At 34.7% G+C, this 16,364-nt stretch overlaps 1 protein-coding gene across 3 annotated transcripts in view; it reads left to right on the top strand.

Moving 5' to 3' along the window:
* Window positions 1-16,364, top strand: part of FAF1 (Fas associated factor 1) — a 470,490-nt gene that overhangs the window by 210,738 nt on the left and 243,388 nt on the right. For all 3 annotated transcript variants that reach the window (XM_041738818.1, XM_041738819.1, XM_041738820.1), the window contains one exon: window positions 12,369-12,474. In XM_041738818.1, the coding sequence (XP_041594752.1) occupies window positions 12,369-12,474 (106 nt within the window). The remainder of the gene's footprint in view (window positions 1-12,368; window positions 12,475-16,364) is intronic.

Below are 16,364 nucleotides of genomic sequence, written 5' to 3'. Positions count from 1 at the left end.
TCAAAAAATCCTTTAAATGGATAAGACAAAGTGATGCAGCTCTTTTAGGAAGAGACAAACAGCTTTCAATGGGGGAGTTTTTGGCTAAATATTTTTATTTTCAAACTAGGAAAAAGAAACACAATAGAGTTTAACTTTTAAATAATTTGCTGAGAGATGTCATTTGAAATGGTGTTCTAGGAATGTGTTATCTATCTATCTATCTATCTATCTATCTATCTATCTCTTTATCTCTCTATCTCTCTATCTATCTATTTATAGATTTTATTTCTTCATTTAAGAGAGCACTCTAGAGAGCACCAGCAGAAGGAAGGGCAGAGGGAGAAACTGTCTTCTGAGCAGTCTGCCTTCTGAGGGGGAGCCAGATGAGTGGGGCTTGATCCCAGGACTATGGGTCATGACCTGAGCTGAAGGCAGATGTTTAAGTGACTGAGCCAGCTGGGTGCCCCTGAGTATGTCTTCATCATGGTGGCTTTTTATTGATCAGCATTCATGAGATTTTAGCAGTGTAGTGGAGAGAGAGAGACTTTAAATGGCCTATATGTGACAGTTTTCTGAAAACTTCATGTATGTAAGTAAATGTTCTGAATGAGTCAATTAATTTTTTCTTCCAAAATGTTTTACAAAATAACTTTTTTGTTGTTGTTTTTACAAAGGATAGTTACCTGTGAAAATATTTTACTAGTATTGTAATCATTATAATTGATATCTATTTGATATATCTTTTTTTAAAATTTTTTTTTATTATTTATTTATGATAGTCATACAGAGAGAGAGAGAGAGAGGCAGAGACACAGGCAGAGGGAGAAGCAGGCTCCATGCACCGGGAGCCCGACGTGGGATTTGATCCCGGGTCTCCAGGATCGCGCCCTGGGCCAAAGGCAGGCGCCAAACCGCTGCGCCACCCAGGGATCCCCCTTTTTTTTTTTTAATTCATGAGAGACACACAGAGAGAGAGGCGGGCTCCCTATGGGGAGCCCAATGCGGGATTCCATCCTAGGACCCTGGGATCACAACCTAAGCCAAAGGCAGATGCTCAATTACTGAGCCATCCAGGTGCTGCTTGATATATCATTCTTTAAAGTAACTCATCATTTTTCGAGAATAAATGAACGTAAGCAGTGTTTCTGGCACATTATTGTGACAACTGTTCAAGTTGAATTTAATTCTAGCAAGTATCATTATTAGAGTTTATAAAAGTAAAATTAGGAAATATAGGTTTGTAAATGTTTCTTAATAAGGGGTTACTGAAAAGTGGCTCATTTTAAGAAGAGGATATTTCCCTGAAGTTATGCATCCTGAATGAAAGAAGAAACTTGTCTCCAATTAAAGCATTGATGGAGTTCACAACACATCTAATTGGATTGATGTACCAAACCCATTTATACAGTTTACTGCCTATTGATAGGTTGGTGACTACTGAGATTAGCTTGTTAACATCACACTTTGAAAAGGAATTGCAGGTATTCTCTATAGTTGATTTAATGAAGAGTCAGAGTCTTGGTCACTAATTCATGAAACAAAAATCAATACATCTGTAAACATAATTTTTTTTGCTTTTTTCCATTTTGTCTACATGGATAGAATTATGTTTTGACAGTTTTGCTATAAACTACTCGATAGATCACAATATATCACTATCACCACTAATTACCACATTTTGATTAATCTTATATACTTTGGTTAATACAGTTTGCTGTATCCAGTATATCACTATATTGATAAACAGTAATTATAGACATAAAGACACCTGAACTTGAAATTATCATGAAAAATGTTATTAAGAATTATGTGAAACCAAATGTTTGTTTATCTAGACATATTTAATTGCCAGCAAAAAAAGCAATTAAAAGTAGCTGCAGAGTAAGAGGCCAGCCTTCGTTAAACGTGGTTTTAAGATTGTTACAGAACTTGTGGTGATGATAACATGGTGTGTCTTGGAGGATGTTAACAACTGTAGCAGAGTGTTAATTAAGAATGATGTAATCTGTAGCTCAGAGTTATTAGTATCATGTTAGTTTAGCTGGACAGGAGCAAAGCCTAGCTTCAGTTACGATGAGGGCTCAAGTTGTATTTATAGTTGAAAGATTAACATTTTATTTTTATGGTGTTCCTAAGATAATTTAAAAATCCTGAATGAAATACAGTCAAATGTAAACATCAAGTCCCTAACTCATTTACATATGTGCCAGATTTCCAAACTGATTGCTATTTGAACCTAATCTGTCATTGCTGGCTGCATTAGCTACAACAAACATTACATTTACATATTGATTTCTTATTTTGTTTTAGTGTAAATAATCCATAATTATAGTAAATTTGGTCTTTTGTTGACAAGAGCTCATATGACTCTTTAAGTTTAGAATGGAAATTTAAATTGCCATGTGTGATGCTTTTTAATTTAAAATCTTGATATATCTGAAAGGATAAAAAGATCATTGTAGGTTATAAAATATTCCCAGAAACAAAAAAGAGACCTTTTGGAAAGATATAAAATATTAGTGGAAAATGCAATAGCATATTCCAAGATTATTATTTACATTTTTCTAATAAAAACACAGTAATTTGAAAGAAATTACTGTTTTTGTTTCAAATTCAGGTCATATTTTAAGAAATAAAATCTACTGGAAATGAACCCCTTAAGCCTATTATTTTACAATGATATTTTTGTTTTAAATATCTATTATAAGAAAAGAAATAGCATACATAGCAGGAATGAAGCAGGAGATATTTTTGATACCTGTATTGGTGTGTATGTAAGTACATATACAACATTGATTTGAGAAGTTTGATTTCACTGTCAACAAACCATGTGTCACTGGACATATAGTATTATTAACTAGCAGTGGCAAGAAATCCATGGTTTCCATTTACATTGATTAAAAAAACATGTTGTATTTTTGAAATTAAGAATATGGGACCCAGGGATGGCTGGGTAGCTCAGTTGGTTAAGCATCTGCCATCCCCTTGGGTCATGATCCTGCTGTCCTGGGATTGAGCACCTTGTTGGAGTCCCTGCTCAGCAGGGAGCCTGCTTTTCCTTCTGCACTCCCCCCCCCCGCCCCCCCCCCACTCATGTTGTCTCTCCCTATCTCAAATAAATTTTAAAAATCTTAAAAAAAAATTGGGACCCATTTAATTTTAAGAATGGTAACTATCAGATTGTTCAAGTATATTTTTATGGTCTATATTTTTATAGAGATAATTTACATACAGTAAGTGCACAGTTGTTTTTTACAAATTTATTTACAATTAAAAAAATTTTATTTGAGTGTAGTTGATACACGATGTTACATTAGTTTCAGGGTGTGCAGTATAGTGATTCCATAAGTTTATACATTATGTTTTGCTCCCCTGAAGTGTAGCTACAATCTGTCACCATACAATGCTATTATAATATCGATGACTATGTTCCTTACACTGTTCTTTTTATTTCTGTTTTTCATTACATAACTGGATGCCTGTATCTCTTACTCCCTTTAACCCATTTTGCCCATACCCCAACCAAAAATGCATATTTCTTGTTTCTCCCAGTTATATGAGTTTTGACAAAAGCATGTTGTTTTCTACCATGGATTTTAATGAGTGAGATTTTAATTTGGAGATATATATGTATAATACACATATATATACAAAATTTGGGTATATCATATCCATTATATATTATATATAAATATTAATATGATTTAATATAAATATTAAAATTTGGGTATATCATCCACTTATATATCATATAAATGTTAAAATTAATATATCAAAAATATATACATATTAAAATATAAAATATTATATATATATGGTTCATATCCATGTAGAAGCTTGTGTTCAATTGATAGCAGCTGTTTACATGCTACTATGAATGCAGAAACTCTAAAAAGCCCTTACATTAGTCAGCTTAGGCTGCTATAACAAAATACCATAGACTGGGTGGCTTAAACAACAGATATTTATTTCTCACAGTTCTGAGGCTGGGAAGTTCAAGATCAAGGTACTGGCAGATTTGGTTCCTGGAGAGAGCTTACAGGTGGTTGCCTTCTTGCTGTGTCCTCATTTGGCAGAGAGAGAAAAAGCTCTTATCTCTCTTGCTTTAAGGACACTAATTACATTACGGGCCCCACCCTCATGATTTTTCTAAACTTACTTTCCAAAGGCCCTACCTGCAAATACCATCACAGTGGGGATAGGGCTTTTGGTTTGTGAATTTAGTGGAAGTGGGATGTGGGGGAGGAAGGGTGGGACACAGACATTCAGGGCATAAGATTCCTGAAACCTCAGTCTGAATTTGTTGTGCTTCCTAGTTTCGTTGTTTAATCTTGATGAATTTATACTATAAACAGTGTTTCCCTTAGAACTGGTAACTATTTTAATAGTTAGGCTATGGTGTAGCCTGGCCAAATCTTTTGCTAGCCTAAGAATTTAAGAGAGGATTCTTGATTCAAGGAATTGCTGGAAAGGAAATCCTTAAATTACTATTATTTTCAAAAAAAAATTACTATTATTCTTGATGCAAGATACTTTGCCTACTTTGGTGCTACCCTATGAAATGGGCCTGCTATTTGGCAGGAAGAAAGCCATTCCTCATTTTAATCAGGAATTAACAATAGGTATATAGCTACATGATGCTCAAAAGATGTTTCACTACCATAATGCAGCTTTAAGTTAACCTTGAAAAGTCACTGCATCATACATATTAAATAGCCATGTGCTTTCTGCATAAGTGGATCACTAAAGTACTCTCTCAATGTGAAATAAACTCAAGACTGAGTTAGACTGTTATACTTCATTATTTCAAAATGTTACTTTTATCAATACCTAATCACAAGTCACTAGTCTAAAATCACAAAGGCAAAAAAAATAAAATAAAATAAAATCACAAAGGCTTTTTATGTTTGCATGTAGCTTCAGGGCGCCTGGGTGGCTCAGTGGTTGAATGTCTGCCTCTGGCTCAGGTCATGATCCCAGGATCTTGGGATTGATTCTCACATCAGGCACCCCTCAGGAAGCCTGCTTCTCTCTCTGCCTATGTCTCTGCCTGTCTCTCTGTGTGTCTCTCATGAATAAATAAATAAATCTTAAAATAAAATGTGGCTTCAAATTTATTTACTGGGGCCTTTCTGTTAAAATTTGCTATATGTTATTTTCCCCTTATAAAAAAAACTGGAGAGTAATATAAAAATATGTTAAACCAACCCAGTGAATTAAAATGAAATGGACACTTATTAGAACACAGGTATTTTATAGATGGCTTCTCTATCTGATAAATGTTCATAGTTAAATTGGAATAGAATCTTCCCAGGCAGAGGTGGACATTCTGCTAATGAAAGGTCACTAGAAGTGTAAGACTTGTGGACAAAAAAGAAAGCAGAGAAAAGATGTTCTACTGGAACTGTTTCTAGAATTGCATTGGCGACTTCAATATTAATGCTTCGTTATAATACTGAGAATTTTGAGTGGCCAGCCAGCTGGCCTGCCTGCCTGCTTCCTTGCTATAGTTCCTGCTCTTGTATCCTCCCCACCAATTTTAAGTATCTTATTTATTTATTTAGAGGGAGAGAATGTGAGTGAGGGGAAGGACAGAGGGATAGGGAGAGAGAGAATCCCAAGCAGATTCTGTGCTGAGTGTGGAGCCTGATGTGGGGCTTGATCCTGCAACCCCAAGACCATGACCTGACCCTAAATCAAGACTCAGAAGTTCGACTGACTGAACCACCCAGGCATTTGCCCCGCACCCCCCTCCGCCCCCTGCAACCAAGACTCCCCTTCTGCCTACCAATTTTAAAATGAAGAAGCTGGCTAGGGGAATTATGAGATGGTATATATGAAAATATCATGCACTTTGTCTACTAATTGCTTAAAAATGTTAATGTTCATTGTAATACACTGTATTGTATTTTTTTTTTTGCAAATAGCCACTAGCTTTTTTTTTTTTTTTTTAAGATTTTATTTATTTATTCATGAAAGAGACAGATTGAGAGAGACGCAGAGACACAGGCAGAGGGAGAAGCAGGCTCCATGCAGGGAGCCCGACGTGGGACTTGATCCCGGGTCTCCAGGATCACGCCCTGGGCTGAAGGCGGCGCTAAACCGCTGAGCCACCCGGGCTGCCCAAATAGCCACTAGCTTAAAGCTTGGAACAGTGTATGTGATTCTTATTATGGTTTAAACATTAATTTCACTCTGAGTTTGAAGGTAGAGTAATGGTAAGTTTTAAGAGCCTTTGTCTGTTTATAGAAACAAAATCATCTTCTTGTTGGTAAATGCAAATATTTTTAACCGAAAGGAAAATCATGATGAATAAAAAATTTAAAACTTTACAATGAGAATAGATGTTCTATTGAAACCATTTCTTGCTTTGGGTGAAAATTCAAATTGTTTTCCAGAAGGTCGTACACTTGCCTATACCTATCCTTCTACCTCTAATTGAAGAGAAAACATACTATTAAAAAAATCATTTCATGTTATTTCTCACCTACCCACTTTGGTTGGCAGTCATCCTCAGAGCCACTCTAAAGGTCAAAAGTTGAAGTAGCATGAATGACTTTGCATTTTGAAGGTAAAAGAGAGGCTGCTTGAAGGTGAATTAACTGAGGCTAAGTATCCTAATCAACCATTAGAAGACACTTAGAAAATTGCTCATAGGTGCAACAGCTAAGGTGAGGACTCACTTCATTCTGCTGTTATAGCTAGAATCAGTTGCCTAGATAATATTTTAGCAGTAAAGCCTTTGCAAATTCTGCCAATCACCACAGTAAATTCTTTACAGCTTTTAGCCCTATTTCAATCCCCACCTCCCCAAACCCTTTGAGAAAGCCAAGAAACAAAACTTGCTGAGTTCACATGCCAGCCTTTGTGGGAAGCCACTGTGGTTAAATTTAGGAATTCTTCTTCTTTATTTCCTTAGCACCTTAGGAGAAGTGGTTATTAGAGTTCTTAGCAAACAGTATTAAAGATGAGTTGTAAGTTTGTCTGCCAATCTCTCAATAAATTCAGTGAAGGCAGAACTGTGATTTTACTGGGTTCCCTTCCCCAGGACTTGGAGGACAAATCTTGAGTTAGACCTGGATCACTTTTACTTATTTTGTGTATTTTGTGTGTGTCATTAGGCAAGTAGAGTAACATCAGTTTTCTCTTCCATAAAATGAAGAATGATAATCCTAACTTCATAAAGTTGATGTGAAGTTCTTAATGCCTGATATGTAGTAGAACTCATTAAGGGCTAGTCATCATTGTTAATTGCTAAGTGAATGAGTCAGGCTGGAGTCTGAGGTCACGGGTAGTACCCTCAGCTTACTCTTCCAGATGAACAATTCTCACAAGGAGCATGACTATACTATATCAATCCCAAGCAAGACCTGTATAAAAAAGAACACTGTGAGTGAGTCTGGATAATATTAGGCATTACATACAATTGTGTTTAGTGCATCAAAAAAGTTTTATTCTTTATGAACTCTTGTGGAGGAATGGAATTAAAACATGAAAAATTACTGCCACAGAATCACCCATAGATCCTTTTATTAATGTTTCATTATCATTGTAAGATTTTAAAGCATGGGTACCCCTCAAAAGTATTCTGTTTCCAGTAAGTTCTATGAGAAGCCATCGTAAAACTAACATGCAATGCAAATTCCCACTTGGCTTTCTAAAATTTAGTATTCATAGTTCTATGAAGGATTATTATCCTTTTCCTGAAGAGGAAACTGAGAATTTACAGTAAATTCTGTAATGTACCTGAGCTGAAATCAAGAGTTAACCAGCTGGGCCACCCAGATGCCCCAAAAGTGATGTTCTTCCAAAGTAGTCTGACAGTTAATACTGCTCCTGGCAAACCTTTTTGCAAAGTTATTGCACAAGTCTGCCAGTCAAAATCAGAAACATATCTAAGCAATTGCGTAAAGGCAAGCACTAAAAGTATTAATGATGTATGTAGATTCACATGTAAAGATAAAGGAGGATCTATATAATAATCAAGACTTCCAGAATTCTGAGCCTTGCATTTCAAGCCCCCATACTGGTGGTCTTTAAATTTTTAAAGTTTTCTTTTCTTTTTTTTTTTTTAAGTTTTCTTTTTTACAAACCTTTCTTCACATCTTCTTATACTTCTTCCTCATTGCTTTCTACACTTTTCTCTATATTCTCTGGTCTCCATCTCTGCTCAAATTGGTCTGTGCCTGAAATCATTCTGCATATCTACTTGTTAAATTACTGTCCATTCTTCATATTACTTCAAAGTTCTGTTTCTTCACAGTCCTCAGGTGTTTTTTAAATTCTGAATAGTCTATCTTGACTGTTGCAAGTAATAGAATCAAATAATTATAGAAAGAATTAATTGTGAACTCTTCATCTTTGTATCTCCAAAGCAGCTTAGCCATTTTGGGAGGTAGGATACTGATGTATAAAGAACATGGAATTAAAGATAGTTTAGAAACTGGATTTCATCTTTTTGTAGCTGCATGACCTTGGGCAATTACATAACTTTTCTGATCCACATTTTGTGAATAAAGTGGCACTTCACAGACTCAAAAAATGAGAATTAGTAGTTCCATATATATGCAGTTCAGAACATGCAAAACTATTCTTTTTTTTTTTTTTGCAAAACTATTCTATAACTGTTTATAGGATTCAGTTATATCACTTTTTAATATGCTAGTTGCCAAGGGAAATACTGATGAGTAATAAGGTATTTATCCTCAAAAGGCTAATAGTCTTGAATTAAGGACTTCTACACATGAAACAAAGCAAACTGTACAGAATATACTATAACTAAGTATTAAATGAATTATATGATAGAGAAATTCGGAGAAGAGAGAGTCTAAAATAAATAAAAATGGTAGACCATGAGGTGGCCTGAAAGCTGTGTAGTATTGGTGGGGTAGCTGTGGAAGAGGATGAGAACAACATGAACAGAAATTGAATTGAATATGATGTGATGTTTCTGTCATGAGAAGTTAGCCAAGCTCTAGAGCAAAAGTCAAATTTTAGAGTATAGTTGGGAAGTAGGTCTACCTGTGAAAGGCCTTGAAACTCCAAGTAGGCTTTCTGTTACTTGCCGCTTTGACCCCAAATTAACTTAATATACAGATATTGAACATTGACCCAACCTACTATTTGAGCCTCATTACACTCTTCTCATACACCCTTCATTGCAGTCATAATGAACTTTTCACAATTTCCTGAAAATGTGATTTTTCTGACCTTACTGCACTTGATGTCTCAACATCACTTGACATAATTGCTCATGCCCTCCTAATTGAAACAATTACTGCAGTCTAGTTACTAGACTTTCTTGATCTTTCTCTTAACTCACTGACCATTTATCATTCTCCTTTGCTCTGACTCCTCTGCTTGATTTCAAATGATTGGAATGTGTAGGGCTCCATCCCGGCCTCTCTCCTTTTCTCTAAGCAATGTATTTTTCTCTAGGTTATTTCTTTTGCCCACAAAATCTAAATACGGTCTGTGTGCTATGAATTCTGCTGTAAGCTGGCTTCGTTGACCATCACCTGTGTACAACTGTACGTGAGATCTCTTTTTAGATGTCTAATAGGCATCTTAAACTTAATATATCCAAAACTTCACTCTTAGTTTCCCCACCCAACCTGTTCTTTTTTTTTTTTTTAATTTTTTTTTATTAAAAAAAAAATTTATTTTATTATTTATGATAGTCACAGAGAGAGAGAGAGAGAGAGAGAGAGAGGCAGAGGCAGAGACATAGGCAGAGGGAGAAACAGGCTCCATGCACCGGGAGCCCGACGTGGGATTCGATCCTGGGTCTCCAGGATCGTGCCCTGGGCCAAAGGCAGGCGCTAAACCACTGCGCCACCTAGGGATCCCCCCACCCAACCTGTTCTTACCCCAGTTTTCCTTGTTAAATATAATTCCCTCCTTCCATTTGCTTAGACCAGAAACTTGGGATTATGTTTTGTCTCATTTCATTAGTAATTTGTCTGGCTTCTACCTCTAAAAGACATCTGAACCTGACAGCTCTTCACCCTCTTTGCCCCTAGTAGTTCAAGTCACCACTTCTTGCTGGGACTAGCCTCCTAAGTCTCCTAACTCTCCCTGCCTTTACATTTTATTCACCATAGCCCAGGCAGCCAGAATAATATTGTATACATGTAAACGTAAGTCAGTTCTTAACTATTTCCCTGCGTAAAACCTCCAGTGGTTTTCCCTTGCAATTACTATAAATATCAAGTTCTTTACTATGGTCTGTAAGGACCTACATGATCAGACTGCTGCTGTCTCTTTCTTATCATACCAGCCTCAACTTAAATGGCACTTCCTCAGAGATGCCTTCCCTAACTATTCTGTTGAAAATAATTCCCTTCATCCTGTCCCTCTGTTACTTTTTTTTTTTAATTTTTTTTAATTTTTATTTATTTATGATAGTCACAGAGAGAGAGAGAAAGGCAGAGACACAGGCAGAGGGAGAAGCAGGCTCCATGCACCGGGAGCCCGACGTGGGATTCGATCCCGGGTCTCCAGGATCACACCCTGGGCCAAAGGCAGGCACCAAACCGCTGCGCCACCCAGGGATCCCCCTCTGTTACTTTTTAATTGTAATCTGTTTTATTTCCTTCACAGCACTTAGTATTCTCTAAAAAACATTTATTTGGTTATTTTCTGTCTCCTTTAGTGGAATGTAAATTACATGAAAGCAGGGATCATGTTTTTCTTGTTCACTACTGTATCCCTGGCAGTTAGAACATAGATAGGTGCTCAATAAATACATGTCAACTGAGTGAATGTCCTGTGTTGTTCTACTTACTATTTCCTTGTCTAAAAAGTGCAACCCTTCTCTCTTTCCCAAATGAAGCAAAAATTTCACGCCTTACAAATGACAAACACAAAGGTCCTACTTATCCTTTATATTTCAACTTATATCTTTCTTCTCCTCTGAAGCTTTCCCTAACCATTTCCCTCTTTCACTGAGACAGAGTTAAGTGCTTCCTTCTCAGTTTTCATTATCTTTTAACCCCCACCCAACCTGTTCCTACCTATTTTTTCTTTTTGTACCTATTACATTTTACTCTGGCTATTTATGTATCTGTCTACCCTTCTTAGACTGAGAAGTTTTTAATGGACAGAATCTATGCATTTATTTGGGTTGGTTTCTTTCGCACATGGAATAATGCAGACATTGACTTAATGTGATAACTACATGAATCAAAATCAAAATCTTAATCCCCTAGTAGTTTTCCAGAAAGCAGTATTGCTTTGTGAAATACAAAGATGAATAAGACTTTTTCTGGAAATTTACAATTTATTCATTGTTCAATAAATATTTATCTACACTGTGACAGGCATTATGCTTAAGTGCTAAGGATACAGTGGCAAAGAATCCTACTTAAACTCTTTTAATTCGGTATCATTTCCTTTGATTTTGATCAATAATATTTCATGCTATGTATTGCTGTTTCCTAGGTATTTTTAGTCTGTAATTAATCTAGGAACTCAATAGGAGACAACGGGACAGACAGATTAACTGCCTAATCCTAATCTTATGTATGTTTATCACATGGTTACAGAATAGCAAAGGAGGAGTAACGGAGGCTAGAACTGTATACCATACTGAAATTGTTTTCCAAATTCCATAAGCATGGCACAATTATACTCAAGGCTTCCAGTATAGATTATTCATACAGAACAGAGGCAGATTTTTATTTTCAGTGTTGATAATGCTTAAACAAATTAATATTGTCATAAACAAATAGAACTATGGCTTAGGTTTCTTAGTTTATGTGCTTAATTTCATTTACTCTTCATGGTTCTGATACCTTTCTAACATTTTTTGGTTAATGTTGCTCTTAATTCCCCAGTTTCTAAATTCTGTGTATTTCTGATTCCTAAGTGAAAGCATAGACATTTTGAAGTAATTTTGATATAGCAATTAAAGTTCAGTAGATGTCAGTATCTTCTGAATTTTTACTAAAACCATATTTCTAATCTAATACAACATTCATGAGTTTTATATTTCTGTTCTTCTAAAACCATTTCACTTGGATTTGAACTAGAGCCTTTGAATATGCATCTTAGTAACATATATGGAATTTTATATAATTGAAAAATTTGATTCTCTTGGAGGAAATACTTAGACAATAGCATATATCTTCTAGAAAATTCTTATGTTGCAAAATGTTTAGAATTGAAGTTTAAAAACACCTTGGTAGAGAAAGAGTTAACAGATTAGCTCCCCTTGGTTGCTCTCAGCATGTTCTCTTGCCTTTAGGAGCTGCAAAGATGATAACATTGGGCCCGGACATGCCTGTGTGGAGGTTATGGTACTCCTGGGGTTTTTGCAGCTAGCTGTAAAGCAAGCTAGAACATGTTCATCTCAGAGTTCCTTGTTTTTCTTTCAACCCTTTCAGTGCCCTGCAGGAGTCATTAAATCAAAACTTCATGCTGATCATCACCCACCGAGAAGTCCAGCGGGAGTACAACCTGAACTTCTCAGGAAGCAGTACTATTCAAGAGGTGAGTTATGTCTCACAGCTAAGGAATAAAGGTAGCTCATTATAGCTAATGTTGACCCTGTTAAAGAGGGCTTATCTGTTCTAGTTGGAAACTCTCTTTATGTTTCATTATTGGGTTCTTAATTTTAATTAACTGGAGCATCAATGATTACTGTAGATATATTAAATGACTTGACCTAGAAAGATAGATGTTGTAAATGGGAGCTCTTGATAACTCTTAAGATAGTCAACTTGAAAACTTGCTTAAAAATAACTCATTGTTATATAATATATTTTATGATTTTTTAGTAATGATTCAAAATATTAATTTGGAAATTGTTGACAGCATGCATTTTCGAACATGTTTATATTTTATTTGAAAGGTTGCTCTCAGATATATTATTTATATTGTGTACCCTGTCTTTTTTCCAAAAGGAGTTTGAGGAGGATTTTCTTAAGTAGCTCAATCCCAATGTTAGGTAATATTCGTGAGGTGCTTTTGGAGACTGTCAGTCTTTAGCTTGGAATATCTGAGAAGAGTCTATTTATAGTGTCAATATTTTCCTCAGTGTGGCCAACCAGGGCCACTGTTTCAAAAATGAACTGCCCCCAAGAGAGTTAAGGTACCTTTTTGCCTGTGGCCCCACCCACTTGAAAGCCAGTAGTTTATCTCCATGGTAGAAAAATGTATAAGGCTTTGACAGTACTTATGTTTAGAAACACTGAAATGATGGTTATGACACATTACCTCTTATTAGTTGTGAAGACAATTGTTTGTCTAATTTTTATAAAGATAATTAATTATGCTTAACTTGAATTATTTCAGAAATTTTTTCCTGGACTACATCACTTAAGATAATTATTAATATCATATTGATAGAATGAGTTGATTTCACCCAGTCATTTTTCAGACATACATGAATTGTTTTGGTAGTGTTTAGACTATTAATGGTTTCCTTTTTGGATGTTTTGTCAATGAATTTCAATTTCTGAATTTGGCATAAGTAGCTCATTGTTTGAAGTTTATTTTCTCTCTTTATCACTTGAATAGTTTGTTGATTAGTAATTAAAATCTTTAATATTTTTCTTGGCCCCAAGTTTGAATCGTAAGTTTGAGTTATTTTTTCCCCAGGATTTTAAACATATTGATTGCCATTTCATTTTAACCTCTATAATGGGTGTTCTAGTCTCTAAATTTTTAATTCCTTGGAGAATCATTGTTGTTTTTACATTATAAATAATGCTTAACTATGACTCTATAGCATATTTATTCTGGTAACTTCATGGTAGTAAAATTTAAATTATATATTGGATGTAATTAAATAAGGAAATTTATTTTTGTAACAACTCCATTTTAATCAAGAAAAGCAAAAATAATACAAAATAAATTTCATTCTGTTGATTTACTTTTTTGAATTGAAGACTAATATAATGCATGGTGGATAAATATACACTGTTTTATTTTTCTTTCTGATTGAAATTTTATAACCAAAATTTTTATTTTTTTCTACAGTTTTTTTGAACATTTCTATAGTTTGAGTGTGTTTCAACTTTCTCCCACAAGAGGGCAGAAAGGACTATTAAACTGATAGTCAAAATGTCATTCAGTGTTTTCAAATTAGCTTCTCTTATATTAACAAAAAGGAGCATAATGGCCAAGTTATTGTTTGATTTACAGATAATTGGCATATTGCAGGGAGGAGACTTAATTTCACCCTTTTAAATTAAACAGGGAGATTTAAAAAGACATAAAATATTCATTAATGTTCGGTGATTATAAAGTAGTGGCATATATTTATTTTGCCTTTATTACTGTTTCGATGGGAAAATACTGCAAATATTTCCGAAATCGAGTTGGCCATACTGACAAGTTGAAATGTTTAAGCAGCGTTAATGCAATCTGCTCACACCTGATATCCTATGCAGAATGATTCAAAATGACTACATCAATTATTAAAAGAAATATTTAAAATTCTGTAAATGTACCATTGTGTGCCACAGTTGGCTGAAACTGTTCTCCATGGCCTGCTATTTAGATTATCAAATATATTTTAAGCTTCAAGGACTTGTAAACAGTAAACCTTTTTCATACCATTTTCTAAATGAAAAATGTCCCAGAAATATTTTTGTAGAGATAGATATTCTTACGTATTTCTTCACAAGAGTTTGGTTTCTTCTCCCCCCCCCCCGTTTTAAATTAATTTAATTAATTTAAAAATAATATTTTGAAATGCTAGGTGCCAGGACAAAATAAATGCAATTTCTAGTATCAGCGCTTTTTGTGAGACAGGTGCTTGTAGACCCTTTTATTCTGTACAATTTAGGAAAAAGAATATGTATTATAATCTCTAGGCCTAGGATCACACTCTGTAAGTCTAATCCTAAGATTTTTCTTCTTCAACCTCTGGAATATTTGGAGACCAGGGGAATGACTCAGGAGGAATAGATGCTCTTATGCTACAGCCATGCAACCCACAGTGACACTCAAGTATATGCCTTTTTTGTTATATGATTGAAAGTCATTTTGCAACACAATAAAAATACAATGTTGATGTGATTTTGCAGTATGATTTTTATAAATGTTAGAATTTTTGCTATTAATGTGGAAGCTTAATGATTCCATATATCCTAAATTATAAATTAATTTCTGTCATCAGTTTTAGAAGTCTCTTTTCAGTATTGTTTAATAGTTCCAAGAATGAATTCTGACCAATATATGAGGGAAAGGAAGAAAATAACCCCTGATTTTTTCCAGGGTAGGAATTACTATTTTTGTTATAGGTGAAAAATCAGCCCATTTTTTGGTATTTTTAAATTTTGAAAGTCTTGTGTATATAAAAAAAGCTTTTGTAATATTTTTCCCTCAGAGAGAAATTTCCATTAAATGAAATAGGGTTGAAAAAGGCATGATGATTTCAGCTTTTAACTAAACAAAATACACTTTTTTAAATATTGAATTAGAAAATAGAACTTAGATGCAGTTTGAATTTCAAATAAACTCTTCATTGACCATATGTTCATGCAAGTTAGTGGTGATAAACCGATACTTGTGCAAGTGTTTGTTCATTCTGGCTCTGTGGTCTCTTGCCTCACAATGCATGACTTATGTCCTTTGGGTGCTCTGGATTTTAATTTAAGCTAGTTAGATATTGAGGGGTACTTTAAGCTCTTTACAAATCATTCCACTTACATTATCTTTCTATTTGAAAAAAGGCAGTAATAGTATAAAAAAGGTCAGACTGGAAAGTTGCAAGTAGTCATGAGAATAAAAATCCTTTCTCATTTTCCATTTCAACAAATAGTTTGTGAAATTATCAGGTAATATGACAATTACTTTGTGACAATCTGTCTTTCCACCATTTTGGGTCCTGAAGTAGTTACTTGCCACACTTTAAAAGAGTGAATTTCTTTGAAAACTTAAGTGAGTTTACCCTATTTTACTGAATTTTCTACATTGAGAATTCAGATTTTTAAACAGTTAATCATACAGATTCTAGTAATACTGTCTAATACTATTAAGATCTGTGATTACAAATGCACTTGGGATTGGTTAAATTAAGGGAAAAAAGATTGATTTGCCTACTGTAAAATCCTAAACCCAGGTGTGGAAAAGGATATGAAGTCCCTGAAATCAAGCCAACTTTTCTTGGAAACTAATTCTTTGTTGTCCATATTACTATTGCAAAAGCTTCTATTAGGCAAAATACCCACTTTTATTTGCAGGTGTCATACAAACTTAAGGAATACACACATGACCCAGAATAACAATGATAAGAAACCTAAGTATTCTTGGTATGGAATCATGGAGTATTACTTATCTGTTATGGCGAGAAGCATGATGAATAGCTATTGGAATTATTTAAATCCTCTTCCAAGTTTCGCTTTACTCTAGAATTCTCACTGTTCTTATTA

Source organism: Vulpes lagopus, chromosome 23 (assembly GCF_018345385.1).
Source record: "Vulpes lagopus strain Blue_001 chromosome 23, ASM1834538v1, whole genome shotgun sequence".
Lineage (NCBI taxonomy): Eukaryota > Metazoa > Chordata > Mammalia > Carnivora > Canidae > Vulpes > Vulpes lagopus.
The sequence above is the reverse complement of the archived record's forward strand: the minus strand, read 5'-3'. Positions and strand labels throughout refer to the sequence as shown.